Here is a 16486-nt window from a genome sequence, read left to right on the forward strand (position 1 = left end):
AAAATTGTAGCAAAATACTACTCCCAAAAGAAAAGAGACAAAGTAGAGAACAATTAAAACATTTCCAAATTGATTCTGAAATGTCTATGATACACTTTTACCTTTGACTGAGTCCTGAAGTCTTGCTAGCAAAGTTTCCCTTTCCAAAAGCAACTCTTTACTAATGCTTGGGCGTTTTACCAGTTCCTTATATTTCTGAAATGCTTGAAGCAGCTAGCATAAGAAATAATGTAAAGAAAAAAGATTATTTCTACTCAATAAAATGAAACACATTCTTAGGCACCACTGTTCATAAAACCTATATGTGATCATTTGTCTTAAAATAACTATTTGAGAATTCTGCAACCTGATACATAGTAAAGCCTTTGTGATATAAAAATATTTTTACCTGTTGCGGACTGTCTTGAATTTCTGAAATAAATGTTTTCAATTTGCTTGCTATTTTCTGTTCCACTGGTGCAACAATTCTCTCATACTGAGACACTGCAGCTCTCCATAAAGGCTGGAGATAATGAATAGCTGTGTTAGTTTGAGATATGTTAATACTCACAATAAAGTCACAGAAATTATGTACAGAAAAAAAAATAACATTATACCTCTGTGTAGGGGTTATAGTGCACAGGATTCAGGCCAGCAAAGGGTTCAAACACCTGAGCAAGGTGCAATGTTTGCTGTTCCCCCACTGGTAAAAAATATGCAAGTTTTTCATGAAGTGTTCTAATAGTCAGCACCTAAAACAAAAAAGTAATATTTCATTTATTGTAATGGGAATTTTATGTGCCCATTATTATGATGCCTGGGCACATAACTTATATTAAAAGCAAGAAATGCAATACACAGCACAAACTCCCCCATCTGTACCATACTACCCCATCACAAATGATACTTCCCTAGCAAGGAGCTAAAGTCAAATAAACATTGAACCCAAATATGTGTATTAAACCATGCTCTGATTATAAAAATGATGAGAAAATATTACAGTTTTAATTACAACTAAAAAAAATCCTTTGCAGTTTTGTTTCCAACAAAAACAAATCAAAGTTCACCAAATGGATACCTCATCAAGACGTTTGCCAAGTTTGTCTAATGATTCAGGAACATATTTCTCACTTTTCCATAGATGTGGTGTATACCGTTGCCATAGTTGTCCAGTTAGGTGATCACAGGCAGCTACCCACTGTTCACAAATCATGATACCAGCCTTCAGATTTTCTTTCACAATGTGAAAAGCATCCTCCCACAGATTCAAAGTTCCCATTTTTTTCTGAACAAACCTACCAAGAGAGCCACCTAAAACAGCACAAAAACACACACAGACCCAAATATAACAAGTATGTTTAAAATCCTTTCTTTATATTCCACACCACTGTGCATTTACATTTTTAAAAGCTATTGAAGAGATATTTTGATACTAAATGCAAATCTCATAAACTACTATTCACTTAGGGCCTGATTCTGCAATCCTTCGCTGACAAGTAAGAGCTACAGAACTGGAATCCTTAATAAATTAAATTATATACACACTGTGCAAGACAACATATTTAAAAATAAAAGTCTTAATGCACAGTTGCATGTGTTATGAGCATGTTGAGGACAATGCAGAGCTTCCCATCCTCACCATGGCCTATGAAGGGAGGAATGAAATGAGGATTCATAGACTGCCAGGCCAAAAGAGACCACCATGACCATCCAGCCTGACCCCTATACGCACAGGCTATAGAATTTTTCCCAGAAGCTGAATTAAACCACACATTTTAGAAAGATATCTAATCTCATTTCAAGGATTCCAAGCAATGGTGAGTCCACCACCTCCCCGGATAAGTTGTTCCAGTGTTGAATCACCCTGACAGTTAGGAAACAGACTAATTTCAAGGGTGAATTTGCCTAACTTCAACTTCTACCCAATGGATCTTGTTATGCCTTTTTCTGTAAGACTCCTCAATATTTCCACCTCTTTCTTGAAGTGTGGAGAACTGAACAGAGTAGTCTAGTATTGGTCTTAACAATGCTGTGTGTACAGAGGCAAGGCCACTTCCCTATTTCTACTTGATATTCTCCTGTTTATAAAACCAATGATCACAACAGCCCTTTTTGCCACAGTATTGCACTAACAACTCACGGTGATATGGACATCCACAATGCTCTCTAAGTCCTTCACTGCTTTCCAAAACATTCTCCCATCGTGCAGGTATTGCCTTCATTCTTTGCTCCCAGACATATTACCTTGCATTTAGCTGTTTTAAAATGCATTTTGTTGGACTGTGACCATTTAAGCAGACTCAGATAACTCTTACTACCCAGTCTTCATGTCATCTGTAAAGTTTACCAGTAAAGATTTTATATCATCGTCTAAAACTTTGATAAAAAATATTGAATAGCATTGGACCAAAAACTTATCCCTGAGGGATCCCACTAGAAATAGCCCTGCTCACTGATGTCTCCCCATTAAAAACCACATTTTGAGAGCTGGTTTTAATCCATCCAACGTTTGCCCCATTGGTTCCAAATAATGCAAGTTTTTTAGTCAAAATTTCATGTGATATTGAGTCAAATGCCTTGGAGAAATCCAAGTATACTATATCAACACAGTTGCCAAGATAACAGGTCTGACAATACCTACTTATCAGGAAAACAGATTGACTGGTATTAATTATATTTTTAGCCTCCAATTCTTTGTTGATAGTCCAGATTATTTTGTCTGGGAATGATGTCAGATTAATCAATCAACAGTTCCATGGGTTTTACTTTTTTTAAACGGTGGAGCTATTTTGCCAGTCCTCCAATCCTTTGGATTTTCCCTAATTCTCCAAGATTTGTTCAAATTAACATTAGTAGTTCAGAGAGCTCCTCAGCTAGCTCCTTTAAGTGTCCTGGGTGTAAGTTATCCAGGCCTGTTGATTTGAAAATGTATGATCATTTCTACCCGCAGCTTTACCTATGACATCCAAAAGATTTTGCATGCGTGGCTGTGGAAAGGGATCGTGTTCTGTTTGTCTCCATACATCGTCAACAGTATCCCGAGTAGTCTCCACTAATTCCACAACTTCAAATAAAGAGAGACTATCCAAATTGTAATAATCCTAGAAATAAAATACATTTTAAAATAACATGATTGTGCTACTGAGGGATTAGAAATATTTAAATTCTTTAGAATATATTCAAATATGTTTGTTAAACAGGGCTGGCTCCAGGGGTTCTGCTGCCCGAAGCAGCCGGAAAAAAAAAAAAAGCCACGATCACGATCTGAGGCAATTCAGCAGAAGGTCCTTCGCTCCAAGCGGGAGCAGAGACCCTCCGCTGAATTGCTGCTGAATACCTGGACGTGCTACCCCTCTCCAGAGTGGCCGCCCCAAGCACCTACTTGCGATGCTGGTGCCTGGAGCCGGCCCTGTTGTTAACTGAGGCATTTTCTTGTTTACAGATATGTCAGGTCTTTATTTTAACACTTAAAAATATAAGGGACAATCCTGTAAAAATATAAGGGTGTGAGTAACTTTATTCATGTGAATAGTCTCACTGACTTCTGTAGGACTATTCATGTGAGTAAAATGATTCAAGTGCTTAATACTTTGCAGGGCAGAGTCCACAATCATCATCTTGTCGGCAGGGGTTCTCAAACTGAGGGTCGGGACCCCTCAGGGGTCATGAAGTTATTATGTGGGGCGCCATTAGCTGTCAGCTTCCACTCCAAACCCCACTTTGCCTCGAGCATTTATAATGGTGTTAAATATATTTTAAAGTGTTTTTAATTCATAAGGGGGGTGGTCACACTCAGAGGCTTGCTATGTGAAAGGGGTCACCAGTACAAAAGTTTGAGAACACTTATCCTGTGTGTTAAATAATAAAAAAAAATAAACTATCATCATCCCATTTTCAGCTGACAATCTTCTTACCATTCCTTTATTACTCTCTTTAAGACTAATTTTAGGATTGAAGGAGCCATATTCTGCTCTGAATCAAACCTGAGCAACCCCCACTAAAGTCAGTGGGAAATGCAGAAGAGAAACTGCAAGAAGAATTTTGCCCAAGATTTTGTACTTCTGAACATCTCATACAATTTCAAAAGTTGAGTACATTCTTTACGAAGTTTGAAATAAATACATCATTGAATAAATAAAAGAAAAAACATACTCTTGCAATTGCTTCAAACAGATCTTTAAAATGAGACGCTCTCTCTTTGCTACATGATTTACTTCCACGATGAGCACGCTCTATCCAGAACTGAAACTCATCATTTGGTGTAAGTATTGCTGCAAATACAAAACAGAAAGCACTTAAATACATTATTCAGATACAGTGTATAACAACAAAATATCTTTAGGCAAAACACACTTCAAAATGGAAAATTTTACTTTTGGGTTATATAACTCTGCTTCAACTTTTGGGTCTAGGTGTGATATCAGCTTAATATTAAGGCACCATACACTCAATCCTGATAGACCATGGGTGCCTTCAATTCCTAACTCATAAGAGTATTCACAACCTTTCAAGGTCTATTCTGTTTTATTTAGGTTCTTCAACCACTCACATCACAGTGAAAGAGACATGAATTCACAAATCAAATGAAATATTCAATTTTTAATTTAAATACTGTTGTAAAAGAAATAATTGTGGTACACACCGCGCACATCATCTTCACGGAATTTGGTTCCTGAGTAATTAGGATCTGATCTTCTGAGGACAGTGCCCAAACCAATCTCTAGCTCACTCAGAAGGCTCTGGAGTTTGGGATCAAACTCCCTACTCCATTTCTCATCCTACAACAAAGATTCCAAGCAACAGATATCATGTTAGAACTCTTTATCATTTTCTATTATCTGTTTTTTCAAAAATAAATAAATGATTAATAATAATTATTAATTTGATGGGGGAAGAGAACAGGGAATGTACCTTAAATTCAGGGAAGGGCATCTTATTCTTTTACAGGTTGGACAAATCAAAACACTGAACCGTATCATGCCAATAATTTTTTGAAAAAAAACTCCTTACTGATTTCAACATGGCCTATAGTTCAAAAACTGATTGCAAGACATGAATTAATATTTGCAAAAAGATGCTGCAAACAGATATTCTTTCATTATTCTCTATTAAGACAACCAGGTATGGTATTTACTCCTGTGCTGAAAATTACTGGTTAAAATGAATAATGAAGGTTATTGTGATCCTCTGGAATCACTCTAAGAGTATGACAAAAAATAAACTGGAGCTTGGAAACTATGAAACACTGAAATTTCTTTTGCTAAGATAAAGAAATGTAGCCATGATTTTTTTTTTTGTTTGTGAAAATCTGAATAAAGCAAATATCTTCCTTATCACAAAATAAGAAAAGGAGGTATCATTTTAGAAGATCCTCAAGTTAGCTTTTACATTTTCACATGTATGATACACTGCTACCCTCTCCAATCCCTGTGCCAAATTCTGCGTTCCTCAATTAAGCAAAACTCTCAGAACTTAGCCCTCTGTGATCAACTCTCCTATTGACACATGGTGGAATTTAAGCAGGCAAAACCCATCCGCACAATGGAAAATATAGTCAAATAAGTCAGTTTAGGAATCCAGCACACCTATTTACCATATAAAATAGCTATACTGGTTTGTGCAGTCCTGCCACTGAAGTTAAACCAATATCTGACACACAGGTTGCTGTAAGGTGCCTCCTTTAACTTGAAAATGAAATAAATTGTTCATTCCTTAACCTCTGTAAATATTTTAATTTTAAATCTAACAGAAAAGCAAATTACAATAAATCTCAGAGAACAATTAACATGGGATGGGGAAGATTTATAATTAAAAGAAAAGTAATCTGTAAGTACACATTTTAAAGCATAAAAATATCTAATGGTATATTACTCACCTTTAATAATACTGGTGCAAATACTTGCCGTACTGCTTGATAAAGTGTATTAATAGGTGAATCTAACATAGATGACACAAGAATATTACTATGAAGATTATCTTCTGTAATAACATCTGGTCGCAGCTTAAAGAATACCAATACTTTATCTTTTGAATCACCAGCTTCAACCTATAATGATAAAAAAACCATTAGGTTCAAAAAAGAAAGAAAGAAAGAAAGAAACTGCAAATCACAAGATGTTTTTTCCCCAAAATGCACTTTCTATACAATTTAGAGTAAGAAAATAATTAATGACAAAATGTCATATTACTTGACTTGTGACAAACATTCTGTTCATATCTGATTTGTAATACATTCAAAACTTTATGTGATATTTATATTGGCTGAATAGGAATCTGAAATGTAATACAAAATCAAATACTTAAAATGGCTTCTGCATTATAGATAGAGCTGAGCCAAAAATGGTTTGAGATACTAAACTACTCAAGATAGTTAAGACCAAAGCAGATTGTGAAGAACTTCAGAAAGATCTCACAAAACTAAGTGATTGGACAACAAAATGGCAAATGAAATTTAATGTGGATAAATGTAAAGTAATGCACATTGGAAAAAATAACCCCAACTATACATACAATATGATGAGGGCTAATATAGCTACAACGAGTCAGGAAAAAGATCTTGGCGTCATTGTGGATAGTTCTCTGAAGATGTACATGCAGTGCGCAGAGGCGGTCAAAAAAGCAAACAGGATGTTAGGAATCATTAAAAAGGGGATAGAGAATAAGACTGAGAATATATTATTGTCATGGTACGCCCACATCTCGAATACTGTGTACAGATGTGGTCTCCTCACCTCAAAAAAGATATTCTAGTACTAGAAAAGGTTCAGAAAAGGGCAAGTAAAATGATTAGGGGTTTGGAGAGGGTCCCATACGAGGAAAGATTAAAGAGGCTAGGCCTCTTCAGCTTGGAAAAGAAGAGACTAAGGGCGGATATGATAGAGGTATATAAAATCATGAGTGATGTGGAGAAAGTGGATAAGGAAAAGTTATTTACTTATTCCCATTATACAAGAACTAGGAGTCACCAAATGAAATTAATAGGTAGTAGGTTTAAAACAAATAAAAGGAAGTTCTTTTTCACACAGCACTCAGTCAACTTGTGGAACTCCTTACCTGCGGAGGCTGTGAAGGCTGGGACTATAACAATGTTTAAAAGGGAACTGGATAAATTCATGGTGGCTAAGTCCATAAATGGCTATTAGCCAGGAAGGGTAAAAAATGGTGTCCCTAGCCTCTGTTCATCTGTGGATGGAGATGGATGGCAGGAGAGAGATCACTTGATCATTGCCTGTTAGCTTCACTCTCTCTGAGGCACCTGGCATTGGCCACTGTCGGTAGACAGATATTGGGCTAGACGGACCTTTGGTCTGACCCGGTACGGTCGTTCTTATGTTATGTTGAATAAAAAAAATTTTGTCAAAAAATCCACAACCAGTTCTAATGTCAAGTTATCATTTTACTTATACTATGCTGGCATTGAAAAGTACACGCCCCTACCTTCCAGCGTCAAGTAGGTGGAGTGCAAGTGTTGGAGTGTAAAATATCACATGCTGCGGAATTTAAGCTTTCATTTTAAAAAAATAGTTTCTACCCTTCATGATTTTGAAGATAAACTTTTCAAATGTGAATGCATGCAATCTTCATGCTCTGCAGACAGCTAGCTCCAAAACCTCTGCAGCTGCTCATAGACAACTCAAGCAATGGCAGAGTGAAATTGATATGAATTTAATCAGTTTCAGTGTTGTGGCCCAATACAGGATGGGCAGCAGTAGAAACAGAAGAGTCATGCCAATTTCACAGTGCAGCTTCTTGGCAAAACTACAAATAGCAGAGGCAAGCACTGAAGCTATTCAGGGAAGAAGACACATAAAACAGAGGCTGGGGAAAAGTAGCCTAGCAGAGATCCCAGCTTCTGTACAGCAGCCAAGAGCCTAGGTTTAGGAGGGAAAAGAAATCTTTTTCTCCCTTCCAACAGGCAGAGGAGGATCATGGGACGGAGGTTTCAAATTTATCAGACACTTGTAGAACTGATAAATGAAATTATTTTTAATTTATTAATGTAACTTCTGTTCACCATCCACACTACACTTGCCTACACTGTAACTTCTGTTCAATATTGTAATTCAAACCCCATTTTAAAACACTCCATTTTGTAAAAGCTTCCTCCAACCTTCATTTTTGCAAGCCCTGCTGTAATCTTATTAGTTTAGTTTAGATGTGTGAATGAGGTACGTATGGATGATAGAATCAACCTCCAGCCCCAGCCTGTCCTGATGAGATAAAGTTCAAATACCAACGGCTGAAGACCTAGACAACAGCCCTAAACAAAGTAAGAAACATCCACCCTAAAAAGAAAAGGAGAACAGAACAACAGAAGGAAGATCAAAGCCAGGTTCAAGGCTGAAAGTCACGCCTGTAATTGATGGGTGATCAATCCAAACCCAGAGGCAGCGTGACGCAGCAAGACCTATAGACTTTGAATCCAAACTAAAAGCCTATAAAAAAGAAGGGTGAGATGAGAGACTCTGGGTAACATTCTGCTGCCAACATGGAAGGACATCAGTGCCTGCTCAACAGAGATCCAGTTTGTCCTTGTGCCCGGCTTTCCTGGCCAGTTAGACGCCACAAGCTACGAACCCAAGCTACAAAATCAAGCTATGAACTGAAGCTATCTTCAGGACTGGTAACTATGCAGCAGCTGCAGAACATCTGATGGGGGTGTGTGTGTGTATTAGGTATAATGTGTGTGTATAGAATTAAGATATTAGTTATAAGCCATAAATCAAATTATCATAATAAATATGGTATCTTTGTCTTGCCCCCTGAAAAGATCCTGTGTAGTTTTGTCTGTACAACAACACTTACTAGACAGAGGTTAAAATGAAAAATGGAGCATCTCAGCAGGATCCAATGACAAAAAGAAGTTTGTCTCTGGACTCTAGTAGTGGGCTCTCACCTCATATTTCATGTTGACCTCTGGCTATAGTAAGTTCAATCTTTTGTCTAATACCTAGAATTTTCAACTCACATGCTATGGTTCCCTCTGCACTGAGGAGAACCTTCCCCAACTCCCCAATCCATCCCACTTGCTAGAAATTCCTGCATTTAAATAACAAAGTTTCTATCAATCCAACCAAAACAAGACAACAAGAGATAAAATTGACTGACAGTCTATTCTAAAATCTTATCATAAAACAGAGGGAAAAGGTCTACAATCAAACTGAAGAAGTTTTTGCAATAACATGCAAAGCACTGACATTCTGCAGATAGCACAAAACTCTGTCACCCCATTTTATTTTCCTCATGTACGGTACAGCAGACACCCTTTTTACACAATTATGTATGTTACTTGTTTCTCAATATATTATAGTGCACAATGTTTTAGATAAAATTAACTTTTAATGCTCTTTCAGCGGTATCCAAATGTTCTGCAACTGAGGACAACAAACATAATTCTCCAATAGTTCAATGTTAGCAGGAACTGCACTTAATTTACATAGAACAGAGCACTCTACATACCACAGACAGAGAGTGTACTGGGCACCCTGATCTGCATATTTGTTTTCCATTAGTTAGCATGCCACACACTGGGCTCAGTGGTATACACAAGCCCTGGGAGTAATGTGACGCATACTGGATCATAGGGTCTGCATGCACTTCCACCTGGACAGTATAATTCACACAAAGCCTCATGATCTATACAGAGATAATAAAATGCCCCTCCCCCCGTAGATGTTTCCTCTGAGACAGAACACTGTACAGTGGGTCTCGTGGTTTGTGAACACACTGAGACAGCATGTCACACACCAGACCTAGTGGTTTGCAAACTCACTCCCAGTGAGACAGAATGTATATAATGTCACAACATTAGGACCTGAGACTCTGCTAGCACTGGAAGGGAAATAGAATGTAACACACCAGACTGCCTGGTCTCCATACACATTAGTACTGGGACAGCATGTCACACACCTGAGCCCGTGGTGTGCAGGGACACGGACACCAGAATGGTGTGTCACACATCGGAGATCACAGTCTATATCAGGGGTAGGCAACCTATGGTACGCGTGCTGAAGGCAGCACGCAAGCTGATTTTCAGTGGCACTCACACTGCCCTGGTCCTGGCCACTGGTTCAGAGGGCTCTGCATTTTAATTTAATTTTAAATTAAACTTCTTAAACCTTTTAAAAATGTTATTTACTTTACATACAACAATAGTTTAGTTATATATTATAGACTTATAGAAAGAGACCTTCTAAAAACATTAAAATGTATTACTGGCACACGAAACCCTAAATTAGAGTGAATAAATGAAGACTCAGCACACCACTTCTGAAAGGTTGCCGACTCCTGGTCTATATAAATATAAAAACATAAGAACAGCCATACTGGGTCAGACCAATGGTCCATCTAGAACAATATCCTGCAGTGGTTGGTGCCGCATGCTTCAGAGGGAATGAGCAGAACAGGGCAATTTCAAGTGAGCCATCTCCTGTTGTCCAGTCACAGAATCTGGAAGTTCAGGTTTAGGGACACCCAGAGCATGTGGTTGCGTCCCTGATCATCTTGTCTAATTGCCACCAATGGACCTATCCTGTGATGAACTTATCTAATTCCTTTTTTAATCCAATTATACTTTTGGCCTTCACAACATCCCCTGGCAATTAGTTCCACAGGTTGACTGTGCGTTGTGTGAAGTACTTCCTTTTGCTTGTTTTAAACCTGCTGCCTATTAATTTCAACAGTGACCTCTAGTTCATGTTATGTGAAGGGATAAATAACACTTCCCTATTCACTTTCTCCACACCATTCACGATTTTATAGACCTCTATCTCTTTTTCAAACTGAACAGTCCCAAGCTTTTTAATGTCTCCTTACATGGAAGTTGTTCAATACCTTTAATATTTTTTCTTGCCCTTCTTTCTCTGCACCTTTTCCAATTCTACTGTTACCTTTTATGAGATGACTACCACAGCACTCTGATAAAAAGTTTTGAGAGAACTATCCAGGACAATCCCAACATTTCTTTCTTAAGTGGTAACAGCTAAATTAGACTAATTTTGTATATATAGTTGGGATTATATTTTCCAGGATGTATTACTTTTTAGCTATCTACACTGAACTTCATATGCCATTTTGTCACCTAGTCACCCTGTTTAGCAAGATCCTTTTGTAATTCCTTGCTGTCAGCTTTTATCTTAACTATCTTGAGTAACTATTGTCTGCAAATTTTGCTAGCTCACTGTTCTTCCCCTTTTCCACATAATTTATGAATATGTTGAACAGCACAGGTCCAAGTACAAATTCTTGCAGGTCCCCACTATTTACCTCTCTCCATTGTGAAAACTGACCATTTATTCTTACCTCTTTATTCCTATCTTTTAACTACTGATCCATGAGAGGACCTTCCATCCCATCTGGTGACAGCTTAGTTTGCTTAAGAGACTTTGATGAGGGACCTTGGCAAAGGCTTTCTGGCACCAGGCTGGCACTTCACACATCACAAAGCCCCTGGCCTGACACTCTCACCAGATGGGGTATCGCACACCAGGCACCATGGTCTGCATGGACGCCCACACCAGGACGTACCTTGTTGGACACGGTGAGCTGGGTGCCCGAGTGCTGCACAGTGAGGAGGAACTCGTTGCCGTCGTCCAGGAAGCTGGCCAGTTGGGGGCTGGCAACGAGCGCACTGGACGGGTCGGTGGTATCGGCCGACGCCGCGAGGCCGAAATAATTTGCTGCGGTGACCGATATGAAGCGTTTCCTCTTGTCTCCCTCCCCAGCCAGCGACATGATGGCGGGGTGTCCCGGGGGGGGAGTTACGGGGAAGAACTCACCCGGGGGTGGCAGGTAACTGAGGGGGGCTCATCCGCAGGCTCAGAGAAAGGCCTAACTCCCTCTGGCGTCCCCGGGTTGCCAGGACCCGTCACTATGGCGACCGAAGATGGCGGCCGCGGAACGCTCGCGCGCTCGGCTGGGATGTCGGGAACGCGCCGCGCCCGCCGTGGACATTGGGGGAAAGGGGAGGATGGAAGCGAAGATAGGCACTCGCTAGCCGCTCCCCGTTAGCATCGATGCCATCCCCGCCCCAGCTCCTCACGGGAGGGGAAGGGTGGGGCTCCTGAGGGGGAGTTCGCTCTACTATGACCTAGGCGGGGCGCGCGCTCGCGGATCAACAGCCCCGCTGTCCGGGCGGTCTTGGAGGCCTTGCTGGGGTGGGGGAGCTCACGCATGCCGCAGCGCTAGCCCCAGCCTCGATCTCGGCCCACCCATCCCCCAGCGCCCCTGCCCCTCTAGCAGTCCCTGGCCCTTGGCACCGTAGCCCTTGCATCACCCGCCTTCTTCTGCAGCCTGTCCAACACCATTAAACTGTTAGGTGCCCCCCTCCTCCAACCTCACATTCCCTCTGGTTCTTTCACCCTTCCCACTTCCTACCCCCTTCCTACCCCAAGCCTTGCCGCCCCCGCGCCTCTGTTACAAAAGTGCTACGTGCAGGAGTGATTACCCAGCCTCTGTAACCCTACCTGACCTGGTTTTACAACACCACCAAGTCACGTCAGTCCCAGGATATTAGGAAGATGAGGTACTTACTGTCTTTTATTAGAACAAGATCTGTGGGTGAGAGTGAGAGAGACAAATTCTGGAGCGATACAGAACACTTCTTCGGGTCTGGGAAAGATACCCTGGCTGTCACAGTTAAATGCAAGGTGGAACAGATTGTTTAGCATACGTAATTAGCGCATATGCTAAGGGACCAGTCAAGGTAGAGTGGCCATTTAACACCTCTGCAGTCATGAGACAAAAATGGTTAGTGGGTTACAAAAACAAGGAGGAGTCTGGTGGCACCTTAAAGACAGATAAGGGTATGTCTACCCTGGAAACTTCAAGCATTGTTCACCCTGACACTTTTCCTCAGGATAACTTTTGTCATTCCGGGGGCAGAGGGACGGGGGGACATGTTCTTTAACACCCTTGAACAACAAGAGTTTTCCTGAGGAAGTGCCAGTGTAGACAAAGCCTTAGACATAGCCACACTGCTTATTACAACAATCTGTAACCCTGAAGAAGTGGTTTTTTTTACCCATGAAAGCTTATGCCCAAATAAATCTGTTATAAGTGACTTGTCTCCACTTACATTTTATAGTGCTCTAACTTGCTGGCTCAGGCGTGTGAAAAATTACCCCCCTGAGCACAGCAACTCTGAGCGCTTTAAAGCCTAGTGTAGACAGGCTCCAAGCGCTCAGAGATAATTCTCTTATGGAGGTGGATTACCAGGAGCACTGGGAGAACACTCTCCCAGTGCTTGCGCGCAACCACACTCACACTTCAAAGCGCTTCCGCAGGAGTGTTGCCACACCAGCACTTTGAAGTTTCCAGTGTAGACATACCCTGAGGGCATGGCTATGCTTGCAGATGTAGAGCACAGTAGGGAAAGCGCTGCAGTCTGCCCACACTGACAGCTTCAAGGGCACTGGCATGCCCACATTTGAGGCATTTGCAGCAGCACTGGGAGTGGTGCATTATGGGCAGCTATCCCAGCATGCAAATGACTGCAATGTGCTTTTTAAATGGGAAGGGTGGCGTGGAGTGTGAATGGGAGTGTGTTCTGTGTATGTGGGGGGAAAGAGAGTGGGTTTTTGGGGTGCTGAGCATATGTCAGCTCGCGTTCTTGTACGTTCAGACCCCCCCTCCTCTCCCCTGCCTCTTTCTCACTTACTCAAAGCAAACAGTAAATGTTTGCTTTTTCTCAGAGCTGGTAAGCAGCCAGCTTCTCCAAAACGGAGCTCTGAAAGGGCATTTCTGAATTCCTGCAGCCGATTTCACAACAATGACAAGAGTGGCCACTTGATTTAAGGGGATTATGGGACATTTCCGGAGGCTGATCACAGGGCAGTAATGCAACACCTCGTTCACACTGGCACTGTGGTGCTCCAATAGGGGTGCAGCAAATGTTATTCCACTCGCCAAGGTGGAGTACCAGCAGCGCAGTAGCTGCAGAGTCAGAGCATTCTATGTGCCTTGCCAGTGTGGACGGGGAGTGAGCTAGGGCACCTGGGGCTGCTTTGTTGTGCTGTAACTCTCAAGTGTAGCCAGGGCCTTAATCTTTAAGGTGCCACTGGACTCCTTGTTTTTGTAATCCTCTAACCTTCTGTTTTTGTCTGATGACTGCAGAGGTGTTAATGAGCCACTCTGCCTTGAATGGTCCCTTAGAATATGTGTTAACTACTTATGCTAAACAGTCTATTCCACCTTGCATTTACCTGTGATGCTTGGAGTTCCTTTCCCAAAAGTGAAGAAGAGGTCTGTGTGGCTTGAAAACTTGTCTCTCTCACCAACAGAAGTTGGGTAAATTAAAGACATTACCTCACTCATCTTGTCTCTCTAACACCAAATGACATTACTTTTACTTCTTCCTACTTTTGTTAATGTTATGGTTACTACTCAAAGGAAAAATAACACACAAAACCATATTTAAAAAAAATAAAGCTGGTTAGGAAATATTTTTCCTGCAAAAAATACTGATGAAAACATTTTTATTTTTTTGTTTAAAATATTCCACAAGAAAAAGGAGGGGCACGGGGAGGTTGTAAAAAGAATTCAGAAAACAAAAATGTGTTTTCAACAAAAAACAGAAATGTATTTATTTTTGCAAAAAAAAATTAATTTTTCACAAAACTCCATTTTCCAATCAAAAAACCTTTACCTCTGAAAAATGTGTTTTAATAATAATGGCTAGGCTAGGCAAATATTAGGGATAATAATAATAATAGGGAGGAGGGATAGCTTAGTGGTTTGCACATTGGCCTGCTAAATCTAGGGTTGTGAGTTTAGTCTTTGAGGGGGCCACTTAGGGATATGGGGCAAAAATTGGTCCTGCTAGTGAAGGCAGGGGGCTGGACTCAATGACCTTTCAAAGTCCCCTCCAGTTCTAGGAGATTCATATATCTCCTATTATTATATTTTTTAATGACAAGTAAAGAGGCATTTATTTCTTCTCTTGATTTAAAAATATCTGCCTTGACATCTACAAATTATGCAGATATCTAATTTGTGCAATTATGCATTATCATTAATGGTGGTGCCATCTTCCTATCCCCATCTACTGTCTACTACAGTCAACTGTTGTATCCTGTCTTTAAACTAAACTTAAATTCCCAGAGAAGGGACTGCTGCTGTATTTTTACAGCACAATTGGTTTCTGAATTTGACTGAAGCCTCTCAGTGCAGTCTAGGATATTGATCAAGTGGTTCCACAGTTTCTTTGAGAGTGTGTGGCACAATGCTGAAAGATTGTGCCACACACTCTCAGTACAGGTGTCATACAAATAAATATTAATAATACTGTTATAATAACAATACAATTCACAAATGATTTTTTCAGAATTATAGTCTCTGAATCTTGATAACTTTCTGATCACATGGCCATTTCATCTTGTTCAAACAGTGCCTTCTGCAGTGGCTTGTTCAACTGTTACCATGCTTTTGCCATCTGAAGCCTGTTTGCTGCTGCTTCTGATGTTTTCACTGCCAATTAATATGCATTTTTAATTAGGTACTCTCCTGTTTATTCACTTTTTGCTAACACTTTCATCTGGAAAGCAAAGTTTTTACAATTTCTGTAATATCCAGTTTTCTTTCCAACATTTATCTCAATAACCTTGCTTTGACTTGGTTATCAGTTACACCACAAATAATTCAGACTCTAATGAACCATACATGTTAAATGTTCATATTCACATGAATTAGCTTTGTTATGTAAACCTATAACCATTATCATGTTACAGTGTATCAATGTGGGTGAAGAAATTAAGGCTATTATTGAACCCTGCTAAGAAGTCACAGGTATGGCTGTCCCTGGATTAGGATCTATCACCTAATTGATCTCAGAGCAAATAAGGACAAGGGACAAGAAAAAGTCAACTAAAAAAGTGCTTTATTTAACATAAGGTAAGTAAATGGACAAAATATCTCAGTGGCTTGCATAGGTATGAAGACCAGAACCCTCACGCTCTACAAATGACAGACAAAGGTATTTATACTTTACAGAACAAAGTTTGTCTGATCGTCTGCCTCAGCCTTGAGATGTTGGATCCAGACCTACCACTGCGCTTGGGGATGACAAGCGGCACAGGGGGGACTCGGACCTTTGATAACTGCTGAACCAGGATTAGGATCAGGATCAGCATCGGAATTATTTCTCAGGTAAGTAACTGTGGTGGTTTCTCTCAGAGATCTTATGGTGGTTCTTGATATGACTATGCGATTGCAGGCTGCCACTAGGGAGGACAGTACCTTAGAGCCTGTGTGTGGGGCTTATCCTCTAGTCTCTAGGCAGATTAGTGACTACCTGACCAGTGCTTTTCCCGCCTTTCCACCAAAGAGAAGGGTAGCCAACATGGCTGCCAAACAACTACTAGACACCATTCAAGATAGAGATTTTAACAAATTTTTGACATTACCATTTTCCGGGTAAATAATACAAGATACAACATAGACATAAATCAAAGCATGCATATTAAAACATAAACACGTGAATAATACTGTACAATCTGACCCAGAAACTAGT

At 40.3% G+C, this 16486-nt stretch overlaps 1 protein-coding gene across 3 annotated transcripts in view; it reads right to left on the reverse strand.

The window, feature by feature from the left end:
• DYNC2H1 (dynein cytoplasmic 2 heavy chain 1) overlaps positions 1–11864 on the reverse strand; it is a 421699-nt gene extending 409835 nt beyond the window's left edge. For all 3 annotated transcript variants that reach the window (XR_007770188.1, XM_050927645.1, XM_050927637.1), the window contains exons 1-9: positions 11506–11864; positions 5855–6025; positions 4622–4757; positions 4132–4250; positions 2936–3080; positions 1058–1290; positions 597–731; positions 389–502; positions 102–213 (exon numbers count right to left, since the gene is read on the reverse strand). Coding sequence is in view for 2 of the 3 variants with exons in the window: in XM_050927645.1 (XP_050783602.1) it covers positions 102–213; positions 389–502; positions 597–731; positions 1058–1290; positions 2936–3080; positions 4132–4250; positions 4622–4757; positions 5855–6025; positions 11506–11712 (1372 nt within the window). In the remaining variant the exon portion in view is untranslated. The remainder of the gene's footprint in view (positions 1–101; positions 214–388; positions 503–596; positions 732–1057; positions 1291–2935; positions 3081–4131; positions 4251–4621; positions 4758–5854; positions 6026–11505) is intronic.
• Between the last annotated feature and the right edge of the window lie 4622 nt (positions 11865–16486).

The sequence above is a fragment of the Gopherus flavomarginatus genome, chromosome 1 (genome assembly GCF_025201925.1).
Source record: "Gopherus flavomarginatus isolate rGopFla2 chromosome 1, rGopFla2.mat.asm, whole genome shotgun sequence".
Taxonomy (NCBI): domain Eukaryota; kingdom Metazoa; phylum Chordata; order Testudines; family Testudinidae; genus Gopherus; species Gopherus flavomarginatus.